Source organism: Pyxicephalus adspersus, chromosome 8 (genome assembly GCF_032062135.1).
Source record: "Pyxicephalus adspersus chromosome 8, UCB_Pads_2.0, whole genome shotgun sequence".
NCBI lineage: Eukaryota > Metazoa > Chordata > Amphibia > Anura > Pyxicephalidae > Pyxicephalus > Pyxicephalus adspersus.
This window is the reverse complement of record NC_092865.1, coordinates 17,839,303-17,854,687: the sequence shown is the minus strand read 5'-3', so window position 1 is coordinate 17,854,687 and position 15,385 is coordinate 17,839,303. Positions and strand designations below refer to the sequence as shown.

At 37.2% G+C, this 15,385-nt stretch overlaps 1 protein-coding gene across 1 annotated transcript in view; it reads left to right on the top strand.

Annotated features, from left to right (window-relative positions):
- The window catches only part of FAF1 (Fas associated factor 1), a 154,254-nt gene extending 139,554 nt beyond the window's left edge, over positions 1 to 14,700 (top strand). Inside the window, exons 18-19 of the mRNA XM_072419621.1 lie at positions 3,601 to 3,816; positions 10,940 to 14,700. Coding sequence (XP_072275722.1) covers positions 3,601 to 3,816; positions 10,940 to 11,023 — 300 coding nt within the window. The 3' untranslated portion in view covers positions 11,024 to 14,700. The remainder of the gene's footprint in view (positions 1 to 3,600; positions 3,817 to 10,939) is intronic.
- Positions 14,701 to 15,385: the final 685 nt, after the last annotated feature.

Here is a 15,385-nt window from a genome sequence, read left to right as displayed (position 1 = left end):
TGCCTTTCACTATAGAACTGCTCTCACAATGCCTGTTTGGAAACTATATTTTCCTACAGAAGAAAAAAAATAAAGAAGAAAAATTAAACTCCATTCTGGGTTTGCGAATACAGCCGGACCTGCATTGTCTTTAACACAGTGTGCAGCAATGAAAATAATAGATATTTGCTTTGCAAAACAAAAGCGATTTTTTAACAATGCTGTTTATGAAAGAATGCTGTAGTTGAAGTTCAGGGATTACACATAATCTATTATTGTAGAGCTGTGTTTGCTTACATAGAGGGCTTTTTGTTCAGCGCATATATTTGAAATGTGCCTATTGATCTATTCACGAGAAGCCGCCTTCCTCGTTTTTCTTTTTCGGCCCCTGTGTCGGCCGTTCAGATGCCGGAGTGATATGCTCCTTCGCGTCATCTAATTGTTTTTTTTCTTTTTTAGTTGGTCCACTGCCTCAGTATAGTCATTGTGAGGCTCTGTCCTGTGACAGCACCATTGGGGAACTGGCTACATTGGGGAAATAGGACAAAGGGAAAGGGACTCTAATGAGCTACTGTTTATCCTTCTGCAATATAATTGAGGCAGCACAGTAAATAAAATAGCATCTGTTATTGCAGCCGGCAGAGAAATGTCAAAACAACACAGGGAAACAGGTGCTTTAACAACAATAGGAAGGACATATGAAAAGCTTGTGGACTTTGGATGAATTTTCCAGTGTAAAATTGGGTGAATGTTTTGTAACCAATCCTTGAATCATGAATAAATCAATGTCCTTTGCAAAGGAGTTGTCTATTTGTGATTTACCAGTATTGGTAAAATTAAGGTACCACAAGTGTGCTATGTTCAGTGTAAAGAAAACAAGGGTATCGCTTTTTGCATTTTTGAGAGGGGGGACAACTAGATCGATGTACGTTTGTATTCATTCCACAGTTATCAGTAGCAGAAGCAACTTGCCAATCGTGAATTTTTATCCAAGGAACTATAAAAAACCACCAGGTAACTGCCAAGCTGCTTGGGGGGCAACTTAGGTGTGGTGCACTACTATCCATGTGGAATGACCATTCATTTCATTCATTAGGACCCAAGCACCCTATGCCTTCATATTAGTCCCCTGTCCCCTTTTTTGTATTTTCACCTGCAAAATACCCTGTCAGCTGATGAAGGGGGTATTGTTAGTATTCCCTCTGAATCTTTGAAGCTGGGTATTGTTGTGTTGCAGCCATAAAATAGAGCACAGCAGCACTGTATAGATGAATATGAATGTGGTTTGGAGTGGACTTCACTCAAAAACTTATTATTTTGTCTTTACTGGACAAGGTACCTGAAAATCGCCATTGGCCTGGCCAACTTAAAAGCTGCAGAAATAATTTACAAAAGTGTCCTATTTCTCCAGTTCTGTTCACATACCATTGTTTTTTATTGCCATAGTTGTAAGGTACACGAGTAGCTCTCTCACATAAGGCTTTCTTGTTAAATAAAAGGGTCATTTTAAGTACATGATGACCTAAAACAATGTTAATAAACATCATAAAATGCACCAAGGCTTATTGATTTTGTTATCTAGAGTCTTGAAGCAACCTACCCCCCTCATCCAGCATCGTTAGATGAATAAAAATTTTATTTTAAAGGCAGATTTGTTTTACTGTGTGGAAAGAGTTAATTAAATACTATAGATAATATTATAAATATACATGCAAAATTAATTATGGTGATAGTGTAAAGTCCTGCTTTGTGCAATGGTTTTAATACCTGTTTTAATTTGTAAAGAGGGAATTATGTAAGGATACCTGAAACAAGAGATAAGTATCACTTGATAACAGTTCAGCCTAGGTTATCTCAGATGGTTGCTACTGTCACCCAGATCTTCAAAGAACCATCTCACAAAAAGCTGTCCAAAGGCATTAAAAACCAGTAGGACATTTATATATAATCTAAATATTGATGATGTTCTCTGGCCGTCTTATATCCCTTCTACATAAGGATACTGTAGTCACACGAGTGCTGCTGTTTAGTACAATAGAAAGGGGGTTGCCATGAGCAGTCACTGCCTCAATATGTGTTAAATGCAGGAATTTCCACATTGACCTTTTCCCAGGTTCATTTAAATTAATATGGTGATTTATAACTCTTTTACTTACAGATTTGGACCTCCTAATTTTTTCAAGGGCTTTGTTTGGAACTTTGTTTATGCACAAACACGTTTTGTTCCTTGTAGGGCTCATTTATCCCTCTTTGGGTTTCTTTGTCATACCGATATAACATTTGGTGTATAAACTTACATTGTGGGTTTTGTATATTGTTACTCCAGGAAAAGCTAACGCAATTGGGCAACATTTTTAATCCCCTAATCATTTTGTTTTCCAAAACACTTATTTTGGCCTTTTGTAAGCTTCCACATAAGCATTGGATCATCACCAGGTCCACATTGGGAAACTGTTATCTAAAGTACTTGTGCCTTATATGTGTTTAATCTACAGGGAAGGAGCCCCTTTTTATTGAGCTTCTTGATCATTTTGTTGTTGCTGCTGCTGCTGCTTTTGTGATTGTGGTACTTTGAGGCAGATTACAAGGCAGTCCGGCAAACACTGCTGTCTTTGTTGATGATGAGGCTGGAAAAAAGACAAGGTGTTGCTGCAGATGAGATGTTCTACCAGTTTGCAGGAGGATCTGAGGGAGATTTAACTTTTGGGCGATTGGTTTCTCGCCTATTCATCTTCAAAGGAAAGAGAGTGACCTGCGTGAACTGAGGATAGAGAAGTAATTACACTTCCACTCTGAAGCCTCGTTAACCTTTCTGTCCTAACAATTTAATCAGGTGTCCTCTTGGGCAGGCCCATCTGATCTAATTGGAATTTGTAAAAAGGAGGATTTCTTTTCATTATCTGCACCGCACGCTGTCATTAAGTGGAGAGAAATAAACAGATTTGTCACCTGGCACTCAAATGGCAGGGACAATATTATCTCAGGATCTTTGACACCTGTCTCTGAATCAATCAGATCAGCAGTATTTAAAGCTAGTAGAAGAAATAACACAACACAGCTCTATAGCCTAAATACTATAATTTATTGTGGCATTTTTATCTTTGTGTTTAAATTATCAGAAAATGCTCAGCTTTAAGTTTCTAGAAAAGTGTTTTGTAGAAGCATAAGGTCCATCTAATTTACATACATTTGATGTTAAGCATTTACTAAGCCATTTTAATGTATTTGCCTTGAAACTGTAATGAAATGATTACTTAACTGTACCTCTTCAATACACAAGTAATCTTTCTAAATACTTGAAATTATGCTGTAAATTGTATTCCATCAATACCCTTATCAAAGATTTTCTTTCCCACTCAGTGTGTTCAGTTTGTGTCTCTCCTTCTGATCCAGGAGACATAGGAAACCATGCCAACTAATGGCATGTCTACAGTTCCCAAATTAGATGACTGCTGCCAATGAAGTCAACTTGAAATTGACCACTTGTCAGACTTGTTCCTCATCATTACTGCAAGATAACGAGCCATAGCTTTTGTGGACTATATTAATAAGACATCATCTGGAATTTTTATGTTATGTTAAGTTTGTTCATTCTCTTTTATTTCTTTTGTCTCTTCCAAGGCAATCCGGCTTTCTCTAGAACAGTCCCTTCCGCCAGAGCCAGAGGAGGAGCATAGTGAACCACAGAGCAAACTACGCATCAGAACACCAAGTGGGGAGTTTATTGAGAGGCGTTTTCTGAGCTCTAGCCCCTTACAGGTGCTCTTCAACTTTGTAGCATCCAAAGGATTCCCCAGCCATGAGTACAAACTCCTTAGCACCTTTCCACGAAGAGATGTAAGTATACCCCTCTTAACCTCCTGCGGCTTTTGTGCTCTGTCATTCCTCATTACTGCTCAACTGACCGAGCAGCAAGGTTAAGAATGTGTTCATTTAGATGACAAAGCTGTAAAAAAAAAAAGTGCATTCTTTTAACATTGGTAATACATCGGTAAAAACACACAGCCTACACTCTGCAATGACTTATATTTTCATGACCATAAACATTGGTGCAAAATAAGATCTTTTACAGGCCAAAGGTATGACGGTCACTGGATTATGTTGGTATGTGGTACAACCGCTGCCTTTTGCAATTAAATTATATATTGATAATATTCTACACCAAAAATGTTTCCAATAATGTATGGCCAAAATATGTGCACACCCCCTTTTTTAGGTTAGGTGTTTGCGTTACTCAGTACTTTGTGACTATAGTTTGGTGAAGGAAGTGACTATGCCCTTGTGCAAAAAGGTTTTCCATAAAGTGGGATGAAACTACAGTGGCCTTCACAGAAACCTGGCTTCAACCTTATATTTTGCTGCTGTTTGTCTTCCTATTGGGGGGGATTTATCTTCACTTTCTGTCCCTGAGACAACAGGAAGGGAGGTGGAATCCACCCCTAGGAGAAAAAAAATCACACCTTGCTGTTATGGGATAAAACTCCACTGAAGCTTTATCACTAGATTTTATGTACATAACAGCCATAAATTTTGAGATCAAATTGTTAACCTGTCTCTACACTGTCCAAAAATAAGGAAAAAAGGCTTAAGTTATATCTTCATCACCTTTAAATTCCAGTAGCAAGTCATACTCTGGTCAGACACACATACCACCAGCTTGGCTAGAAGTAGATAAATGGAGGGGTTTCTAAAAGGCTGTATGATTTCTGAATTTGGATCCTATAAAATTTGTCATCTTTGCTTTAACTATCAAGCCTTTGAAACAAGGAATTGGTTTAATGCACTGCTAGAAGTATCTTTAAAGAGCTCTATCCATCGGATAGAACTCGTGGCATTATAGATGGAGGAGGTCTAGCAAGGGATTTATTTATTAAAGTTGGATTTGGTTGAGGCAGATGCCTGGCTAATCTGACTTGTGTCTGACCTGCCCACTTCTGAGGTTTTTTTTTTTAAGAGCAGCAACGTCAGTTCGGATGAAGGGAAGCGACTCATTTGTAGATCATTTTATTAATAAACTGTTTACAAAATATTTACAAGCGGCATACAAAACTGAACACCGGGGGCTTAAAAATGACTAATACAGCTGAAGCTGCGAGATGTCTCTGTAATATATTCTAATCTCCTTAGAGCCGGCGATAATTAAACTGGAAAGAATACAATTTCCAGCAGGCCAGGAACTGCAAGTACTCATTGCAAGATTATATAGGATGACTTAACCCCTCCTACACCAGGGCACAGGAATCCTTTAAATTGGACCTCTCAAAATTTACATTTTTCATGAATCAAGTTGGTAGCTCTAAAACCATTTTTTTTTTTTATTTATTTATTTTTTTTTTGGCAAGGTAGACAATTTTGCTTGCCATCACAAAAAAAAGTAATCCTGAACCCCCTATGTAAACTATTGCCTATGGAGTTTAGGTCAGCTGATCTCTGAATACCATGAACATTGTGTATGCTTCATGTTACAAGAGGCGTCATGTCATTTGTTTTCAGTCGGGCAAACCCAAGGCTTGCAGCTTGATAAAATAATTGCCGAGGTACATCCATTTTACAACTCTAATACACACAATGGTTCCCTTTTTATTTAACCATTGGTGGGTGGTCCAGAATAAACTCCAGAATGCTGAAGAAAATGAAGGATACATGGTTACATGGGTTTCTTTTTTTGCAATATTCTCCTCTATGGCCAGTGGTTTTATTATCATACACTAAATAAAGCAGGGGTCCTGAAAATCCAGCCCTTTATCCACACATTTTTTTTATTATTTCTCTAGTAGAATGTAATTAAAGTTAAGGAGTGATTCACAAAGAGAGAGAGAAAGAGAAAAATGCTCTCGTTAGCAGAAAATATGGTATGTGTGTGATCTTTGAAAATAGGAGTTGAGGACCCCTACTCTTAAGAATCTCTGGTTTCTTTGTTAAAATATGTGTATATATATATATATATATATATATATATATATATATATATATATATATATCCATATAATTATCCCCTTCAATAAATGATTATGTCTAGGCATCTCTAAAATGTTCTACAGCCCAGGATTTCCATATTCAGTAATTACTTTTTTGGCATCTGTCCCATGACACCTATATTTTACAATCTGTGTGAAATGTCTATTGTATTTTGTTTGTACTGGCTTCTTGGTAAACCTGATCTGGATAAACTTTCAAGAGTAAACCTGCAGCCTTTTACTGTATCGGCTCTGGTAAATCGGAATAAGAAGGGGCGCAAGTCACTTAAGGTAATCCCACTGATGAAAGAATTGCTTAATCATTTCAAACCAGTTGGTTTGGTTCAGTATGGTGTGATCTGCTTAAACCCATTTAATTGGGCATTTCCAACAAACAAGTGAGATAACATTCTGGCAGTTAAGTAACCATGAAACAAGAGAAAAGCAAAACTCTTGATACTTGTAAGTATCCATACTGTGGTTCTACAACATCCCAAAGGTGCTCTGTTACTTTGAAATCTGGTGACTGGAGGCCATGCAAGTACAGTGAACTCATTGTCATGTTTAAGAAACCAGTTTGTTTATGAATACAGGTAAATTTAAATTGGCATGGCTTAATTTTTCGCCTAATTAGATTAACATAGGCTCCTTGTAGATAATCATCCCATGTGTAAGGAGCAATCGACAAATTCATGTGTTCCTTATCTCTGATGTTGGTCATGCAGGCTAGAATTTGCGGCTATGGTGGGCATGGTAGAACCTTCTCTACTATTTGTACTTTTGTAATGTACATTTGTACATTTTGTAATTTAACAATGTATTCAACAGTTGCCAAATTAAAGTTTTTTTTGTTAGACCTGATCTGTGATTTTTCTAGGTTAGGCCAGGCTTTGGCCAGGTTGGAACCTTTGAAATAACTTTCAAGTCCTCAGGGAATCTTCTATGTTTACCAAATCTACAGCTCACAATATGTTAGTGAGGTGCTCAGTAAGAAGAATTCCTCTTACATTGCTGACCAATGGGAAGAATGTCACCCTTACAGATAGCCAAAAAATCATTGGTGTCACTTAAACTGACATGTGAGGTACAAACTGTTCATAATTGCTGCATGGATATGTGTTGGTTACGTATGCATGGTTTCATTCTGCACTTTGCTGGATGTCAAGCTTAATACCCCAAACCCCCCTTATACACCCCCTTATACCTAAACTTGTATTTTTTGTCATTTAAGCAGATCTTTTTTAAACAACTTTTGCTGTCTGGCAAACTTCACAGTCACTAAATTAATTTAAAAAAAAATGAGCGTGTTGGGCATCCGTTACTGCAGCATATGGCAATTTCGATTAATTTAATACCTGTGCTGCAAATAACTACTCAGTACAAATATTCAATTTATTGTCAGTCTGCTGCATCTGTGCAGGTGCTGGATAAGCAGAGTGCCATATGTGCACCTTACTTGCTGGCTGTTTGCAGAGGTATGAATATATTGCCTTCCTGGGCCCTTCATATGCATAAACATTTAGATATCCCCTGGTTCTTTTATGTCACATAGAAAACCTTTGGGAAAGTATGCAGGAAAAATGCTTAATTTATATACTGGCAGTGTATTTAGAAGCACTGCATAATGAATGTATCACCAAGTAATCAGTCTTGTTTTTTAAAACTGTGTCATTGGCCATGTTTTGACCACTAGAGGCTGTTTAATTTTTATGAAGACGTTTTTATTGCTTGTAGATAGCAAGTAATAATTTACTCAAACGCCTTCATGACTAGCTTCTTATACGCTAAAAGGTTAGGTGATCTGATTGCCTCTCAAAGTAGATCAAACACTAAACTTAAGGATTGGGGCTATTTTGGCTTTGTACCGCACCAATCCATGCTGGAAATTAAAAAAAAACAATATTCTGTGGAACAAAAAAAATGAGAACAGGGGATTGCTTTTTTGGAAGTTACTTTACCTACCACCATTATTCCAGTTCTGTAAAAGAATTAAGTGAGTAGATAAATTCAGAATAAATAATAAAGGGCATTGATAGGCTTTGTATTTAAAAACTGTCCACAGCTGCAGCTTTTTTCAGTTGTGCAGGTACAAATGTTGTAAATTAAGTCAATCAATGAACAATCAACAATGTCTAAAAAATTATTTATTGTCCATTTGTAATAAAGGAACCATTTTTGCTGTACTCTCAGTGGAAGTAAACAAAAAGATCATTGTAGCAAGAATGACTTTTACTGGGCATTAAGAATGCCAAAAAAAAATGAATTCCTGTGGATGCGTTACATAGATGATAATAAATTGATATATATGTATTCTGAACCTTCATTCTTTTTTCTGAACCTCGCCAAAAGCGGTGACATTGATGGTGTGTGGGTCCTATAGTTCAGTAGGCCAAATAGTCTTAGGTGCTTTATAAAAATAGGAACTGTATACGAGAAAACATTTTTCCACAATTAGGTAATAAGTTTCCTTGCAATATTGCAAAAAAAAAAAAATCTAACTAGAACTCCAAAGTGCTGTCCTACTTTTTTTCCCCATTCGTAACCATTCCCCCTTTATTTGTACATAGGTACCCATTACTGCATCATCCTACTCATAGAGATGATTTAATACATTATTCATAAAATAAGAGGTTGCACATTATGCAGTTTCCAAGCTGAGATGTAACTGTGTTTGTGAGCAAAGTACAACAATCCTGTGTTTGTTGATTAAAATAAATCACAGATGTTTGGTGGCTTGCTGCTCTAACTGCTGCCTGCAACATGCCTCTTTATTGTGTTCTAATTGCTACCTAACAAGGCGTATGTTTTCAGCTTGCTGCTTTCCGTAAGGAATAGCATTAATAAGACGTAATGAGACTTTGCAATATTACGTGACACCCAAGAGATCAGACGCCCTACACAGTCCCTTAAAATTAGTTATGAGTTGTTCCACAAGGATGTCAGATTTGTGTCTTGATGTTTTCTACTCTTACCCTATTAGGAGTTAAGTTTCAGTTCTTCAAGTATTGATAAGTTGTCAGTGTCTGCATGTAGTTTATATTTTATTTGGCTTGAGGGTTATTTTTGGAGGTGGAGGTGGATGTGGATGGTTAGAGTTAAAATCCTGCTTTTGACCTCACACCCATCGTTACTCATGAATGTGAGAAAAACAAATTAGAGCTGCTCAGTACGTTTTCGTATCAAGATAGTTTTAAAACTTTTATACATAGTGTTCTATTGTTTCATAGTATAGTACAAAGACACAATCATATAAGGAATAGCGGTTGCCTATTTGCCGTAAAAGCAGCTACGTTTGGGAGCTAAACTAATATTCTGACCAGCGTTTCATCAGCAACATCCCTTACATCAGTAGTTTTTACCTTACCAGGTATCTCCTATACATCAACTGATGTCTCCAAGAGGCTGCACAATACCATTCAGTATATGTAATACTACAGAAGAACCTCTGGGATGGCAGACAAAACAGGACATTGTTAGAGCCTTTAGTCATGCTACAGGTATCACTGGAGACACAATGCGCATAAAAGATGAGGACGTTACTTAATTTTAGTGTTCTCCCAAGCACCTTTTAGCCACTTGGCTATTTTTGGTGGTTACTGAAAAGTTATCATACAAAGATACAAAGAAAATGGAATTATAGGGACTACTGGGTTCCTATGGCAGGAACAACTGTGTCAAATTTGTGACTTGGGGGAGAACAAATTTTTTTTAGATCAGTTCAGTTATGGTGCTCCCAATACTGACTGCTGGGGGCAAGTACCAAACAGCTGCAGGTTGGGCACCAGAGCCTTTCTTTTTTAAAAATGTGTTCAACCTGCAAAATGGTGGACTTCACATTGCTCCAGGTCTGTTTAAACATAACCTCTTGTGTCGAAAATTCCTTTCTGAGTACATATGCATTCCTAATCTGATGTAGTGGCAAATAAACTGTATACAGATAACAGATTTGAGCTTCTGCAGAGGGTTATGGGATGCTAATTAAGCAAAACGATGAGCCATATGAAGAGGGAAGGGGGGTAGGGGGGGCCTGGAGCCGCTAAAACAAAACGACAACAGCTCTGTTTGTTGACAGATGCAGCAGCCGCATATTCAGTAATTGGGTAATGGTGTAAACATTGGCAAATCGGCAAGTCCCTGGGTGTATTGGGAACAGAAGGCAAGCTAAAATCAAGGGTATAAACAGTCCCACCCCTTCTTATGACACCCACAATCCTCTGCCTGAAACAGTTTTAGATCTCCAAAGGGTATAAAAGAACAAGGAAAAGCCACAAGGAAAGTGAAATTATTCTTACCATAAATCTTGAGGTTCCCAATCTCCCTAATTAGCTTCTGCCCCATCTGGAGGCAGCCATTAGTGGCACAGACCCACTTTAAAATATTTGATGACGAAAGCATAACCACCTAGCCATGTCTCACCTTCCATGCCATTTCTCGACAGCTGTTTCAACATGTAAGGTTAAGTTTAGCAGTTTGCTCATTTAACCACAAACCCACATAACACAACAAAGAAGAAAAAGCGTGATGAACACAGTCTGTCTTCTTAATTAGGCCAATGATTCCCAGCTGCATACATTGTTGTGATGAATTCTGCTTTGTTTGCAGAGAGTAATTTAACTTTTCAGAGGAGTTATTGAAATAACTAAAAATGCAATTTAAAAATTTCCCTGCATTTCTTCCTATTTCATGGCAAATAAAACGAAGACTAGTTTATACCATGGTCTTTATATGCACATTTTTTTTTTATTACATCACAACTCATGTAGCTCCGTAGAAGGGAAAGCTTCTACTCCATCTAGGGTGTTTTTATATATTTTCTTTGCATATTAATAAAAACCTTTTTTTACATTTCCGTGCTGCACTGGTATTTTTAAAATTATATATAAACCCTAAATGAATAAAATGTGAATTACTAAAAGTCTTTTAGGTTTTAGTAAAGCAATTGTTTATGCCCAGGTTTTGAATATTTGTATTCATAAATATCCTTTTCCATTGCTGTTTTTCAGATCACACAGTTGGATGCCAGCAGATCTCTCATGGAACTTAAGCTGTACCCTCAGGAAACACTTTTCCTGGAAGCCAAGGAATAAGTGTCCATAGAGCGGACTGTGCCGGCAGCAGACAAGGTTCTGCGTTACGGGATAAGGATTGATACTCTCTGTCACCTCCCTGCTCCTGGAGTGCACCTGCACCACTTGGAAGAGAGAGCTTTAGAGACACCATGTTGGACAAAGTTTCACCTGAGCAAGGGATCACCCAAATACAAATGTCAAACAATACACATCTCCTGTCATCCAGCTTCTGATTGAATGAATGCACTATTCCTACACTAATGGTTCCATTAGAGAGTATCAATCACTTCTGAAATATCTTATTCATTATTCTGATGCAAGTAAGAATGTTTTGTACCTAAACTGCAAACAATTGGTATTTTTAGAACTACTTCTTGCCATAGAGTCAGCTGCTCCGTCACCTAAGAGTCTGGCCCAATGTACTTGCGTTCCACAATAGTCTTACCTCTAGCCTTCCTCATGTACCCCAGCAACGTCTTCGATGCTTCGGTTCTTAGGCTACTGATATTCCTCAGCCAGATGTCTGAATTGTAAAAAAAGAAGCACCAAACCAATACTAAAGTCCAAATGTAAAGTCTCTTTATTAATCCATGTCAATGTAAATTATTGCATTTTGGTGTTGCAAGGATTCCCCCTTTACCAGGTTTGCTAGATTTTAGGATAAAGATAACATTGGTAAAAGATCTAACACTTTAAATATCAAAAAATTAAAGTGTAAACAGTAATAGAATACCTAAAAGCAAGATATTTTCAACCAACGAAGCCAATTTCTCTATACATTGTTGAAGATTTCCTTTTCCCAACTCCAGGAACATGTTTTAGATTCAAAGCAGGTTCAAAATTGTCATTGATGCTGTAAAAGCTTAGGTGCGTTGTGCCCCTAAACCAGCATCTTTCATTAGAATTTAGAGATTGTCATCCTTATTCTTTAGATATGTGCCTTGGTTTGACATAAAGGAATGTCCTCTTTAATGAATGAATTGCGTATCAAAAGAAATTCCAAATAGAGAGTATGTCCTAAAATTACACTGATGACCAGACTCTGTCGATAAGCCATGACTCCTGGTAAAGTGATATAGTTTTGAAAATAGCTATAATATATTTAAATGTCATAATTTGCATCAGATTGACTAATGAATATTTCAGAAGTGACATGTATTCTTCTTATGTCCCATTTGAAGAAAGGTGTTTGAAGTGTTATCCATAATGATGCTGATTATCTGTATACCCTTGTTTTGTCTACCCACTAATCTAAAAATTATCAAAGATGTTATTGATGGCTTTGTATAGAGAGACAATAAACTAATTTGATTGTTATGTAAGGTTAGAACCTTAGATAAGGGCTTGTAGACATGGGCAGTTTCCTTGTTCCTATTGCATGAGCCTCTAAGCTCAATAAACCGAGCTTGAATGACACTGCAGGCCAGAACCTGTATTGTCTGCTGCCTCAAATTACATTTTAAGTGTTGCATATTCATGTAACAAACTGAACTCAACGTTCAGATTGTAACGGCATGGATTCCTTTGATTTGAAAGAATTTGCTATGTTTTGCATAATAAAGAATAATTCCAGTTTTGTTAGCGTTGTTTATGAATTGTAAGCTGCTGTACAAGCTAGCTGTTAATTGAATGTTAATAATTACCAGTCTCTTTTAGTCTGCCACCAGACATAAATTCTATAGCTCCCTATGATTTTGAGTATTTCCTCTTTGCAACTTTGGCTACAATAAAATTCTGTTTGTAGACATAATTCCCAACCCAGCTAATGTAGCTGGTTCACTGCTTTGCCCAGAAGTCTACATAGACCATCTCCAGCAAGCTTTAGGTTTACTGCACTGGGGATTTCTTGCAAAAAGCTTTGCACAAAATACTAGCAGATGCCCAGTTTATTATGTAATGATAGGTTTATCATAAAGGCTCCACTTCCAAATTAGCCCCAAGTTTAAGCAGGTTATTCAGTATCTACTAATGAAGAATCAGTAAAACCAGCAGCAATTATCACAAAAATGTGATGAAGGATTAGGTCTAACTATATCTAGATGTTTCTGCATCGGTGACAATTGTTGTAGTTCCTATTATAAACAGATTACCAAATTTCAAAGCTGTCACTGAACAAAGTGATGAGCTTCATAGCCAGTGTAACCTGCTAATCAGAACATGCAAAGAAAGTTTTGGGATTTGAGAATGTGGACTGGCATCTTATTGGGTGCTATTTATGATGCCTTCTGTTGTATAGAACATTACCACACAAGACTAACGCAATATTGCTGGCATTGCAATGATGTCAAACTATCGCTCTCTGTGAGCATCCTCCATTTTTTACATTTCTTTGAATAAAGGAAATATAAAACATAACTCCGTCTAAGAAACATCTGCTAGAGGAAACATCTCACTTGTTACAATCTAGATTTAGGGGCAATTCTATAAAGAATATAACGTAGGTAAGGTTTTTAGTAACTATTTTCAGCCTGCCTTAGAATGTGTCCATTTAGAAGTAGAGGTAAAATACCCAATTGCAGCGTATGTAACATTTATGATTATCTAAAGCCATTTGCAGAGCCCCAAAAGTGTGCATTGTCATCATATTAAATTGGACTAATGTACAGCAAAGTGCAGATACTCAGCATCACTATATTGTATTGATGATGTCCTTGACTGTAAAACTGTTTTGTTCCCAACTCCACAGACCAGCTTCATGTTATCTTTTATCAATTTTAATCTGTTAAATTTGCAGACTGTAGACCCCCACATCTGGAATTTTCTTAGTATCCAGCTTATTTATTAGGGCAATATGCAAAGTGCTGTAACCAGTCGCTGCCAAAAGAATGCGTCTTCACTATGAGCGCAGTAAAGCGAAAATCTTTTTGCAATGGGTTACTGCACTGTGCATGTTATTTGTTGATGTTTACACAACCTATAAATAAGCTGATAAATATGGAAGAAAAAAAAGTGGATTTACAGTATTATGGTGGACATTTATGTTGCCTGATACTTAGATAAGGTATGATTTTTTTTTCTTTTTTGAAGAATATATTTTGGTTGCAATGCCAGTTTATTTATTTCTTATTTCAACTTTTGGTTCTGTGGGTTTTTATTAGTTTTTTTTTAATGCTGGGGAGGTGAGGGTGCATTTCTTTGCAGTGCGTGCCTCTTAAGTATATGCATGATGTGAATATTTATCTCTGAATAAACAGACCAACACCAGATACTTGAAATCTTCCCAATATTTCAGAACTTGTCCCACAGCGGGACCAAATTGGGCAAGTAATTGTGGCATTTAAAGAGTGCCTATCATTTAGACTGCAGTCATTTTGGATCAGTTTGTTTTTTTTGTTTTTTAATGCAACCAGGAGCCTGTGATATAACTCAGACAAGCAGGCAAATATTGGTTTGCTGCTTTAATAATCAGTGACAGGTTCTCCTTTCACAAGCTGCCTGCAATATTCCCACAACTGCTAAAAAAAATGGGGTTCAGGTTACTTGTCTCTGGTTCAATTGGACTTTAGAGTTTAATTTATACTTGACTAGTCTGTGAAGATGGGACCTGTGACCCCTCATATGTATTACTCTATATTGTTCTCTGTGTGATTCATACACACAATCCTTGCACCAGAAGACATGTTTGTTGTTGCAAATGTTTCAGATCATTCAAATCAGTCAAAAATTGTAATAAAGGACTTCACCTTGACTTGAAATAGAGAGTTTAACCCCTTTTGTGTAACCATGAAAATGAAGAAGTGTTTGTTTTGTGAGGCCAAATCCTAACCGTTTAGGGAGGTTGATACATTTATAGCATGCATGAATTACAGTGACTGGAGGTTAAAGCGCCCCATACAGACTTCCGATGGACATTGGAGGATTGTCGCTGTGAAAGATGAATGAACGAGCACCGTACACACAGTTTTTCGCCAATTAGGAGATTATACTGCATAGGATTATACTGCAGTGTATGTAATAGAGGTATATATCACAAGTCCTCCTCTCTGGTGGCAACATGGAGTATTACAATTATATATGAGGCCCTTCTATTGCAGGAATAGTCTTAGCTCAAGTTGTGTAATGATGCTGCCCCAGTCCCTATGACAGCCACGGTTTCGAGAATGTGGGCTGGATAGCTCTGGCCATGATTTAACAAAAAGGAATTACTGCAATGAATCATTCCTGATTAAAGGTGTTTTTTTTTGTTTTGTTTTTGTTTTTTTAAAATATAAATGGCCTGGGATTTTTTTTTTCATTAAAATGTCACACCTGTTCACTTTTTACACTGCTATACTCTACACTGGCAGAGCTAGGTAACAGGCTAACCCTCAGTACAAATGGAGGGACAGTACAGGGGTTACTTTGATACCTTTTGGACATTCATAATAAAAATCCCTGCCC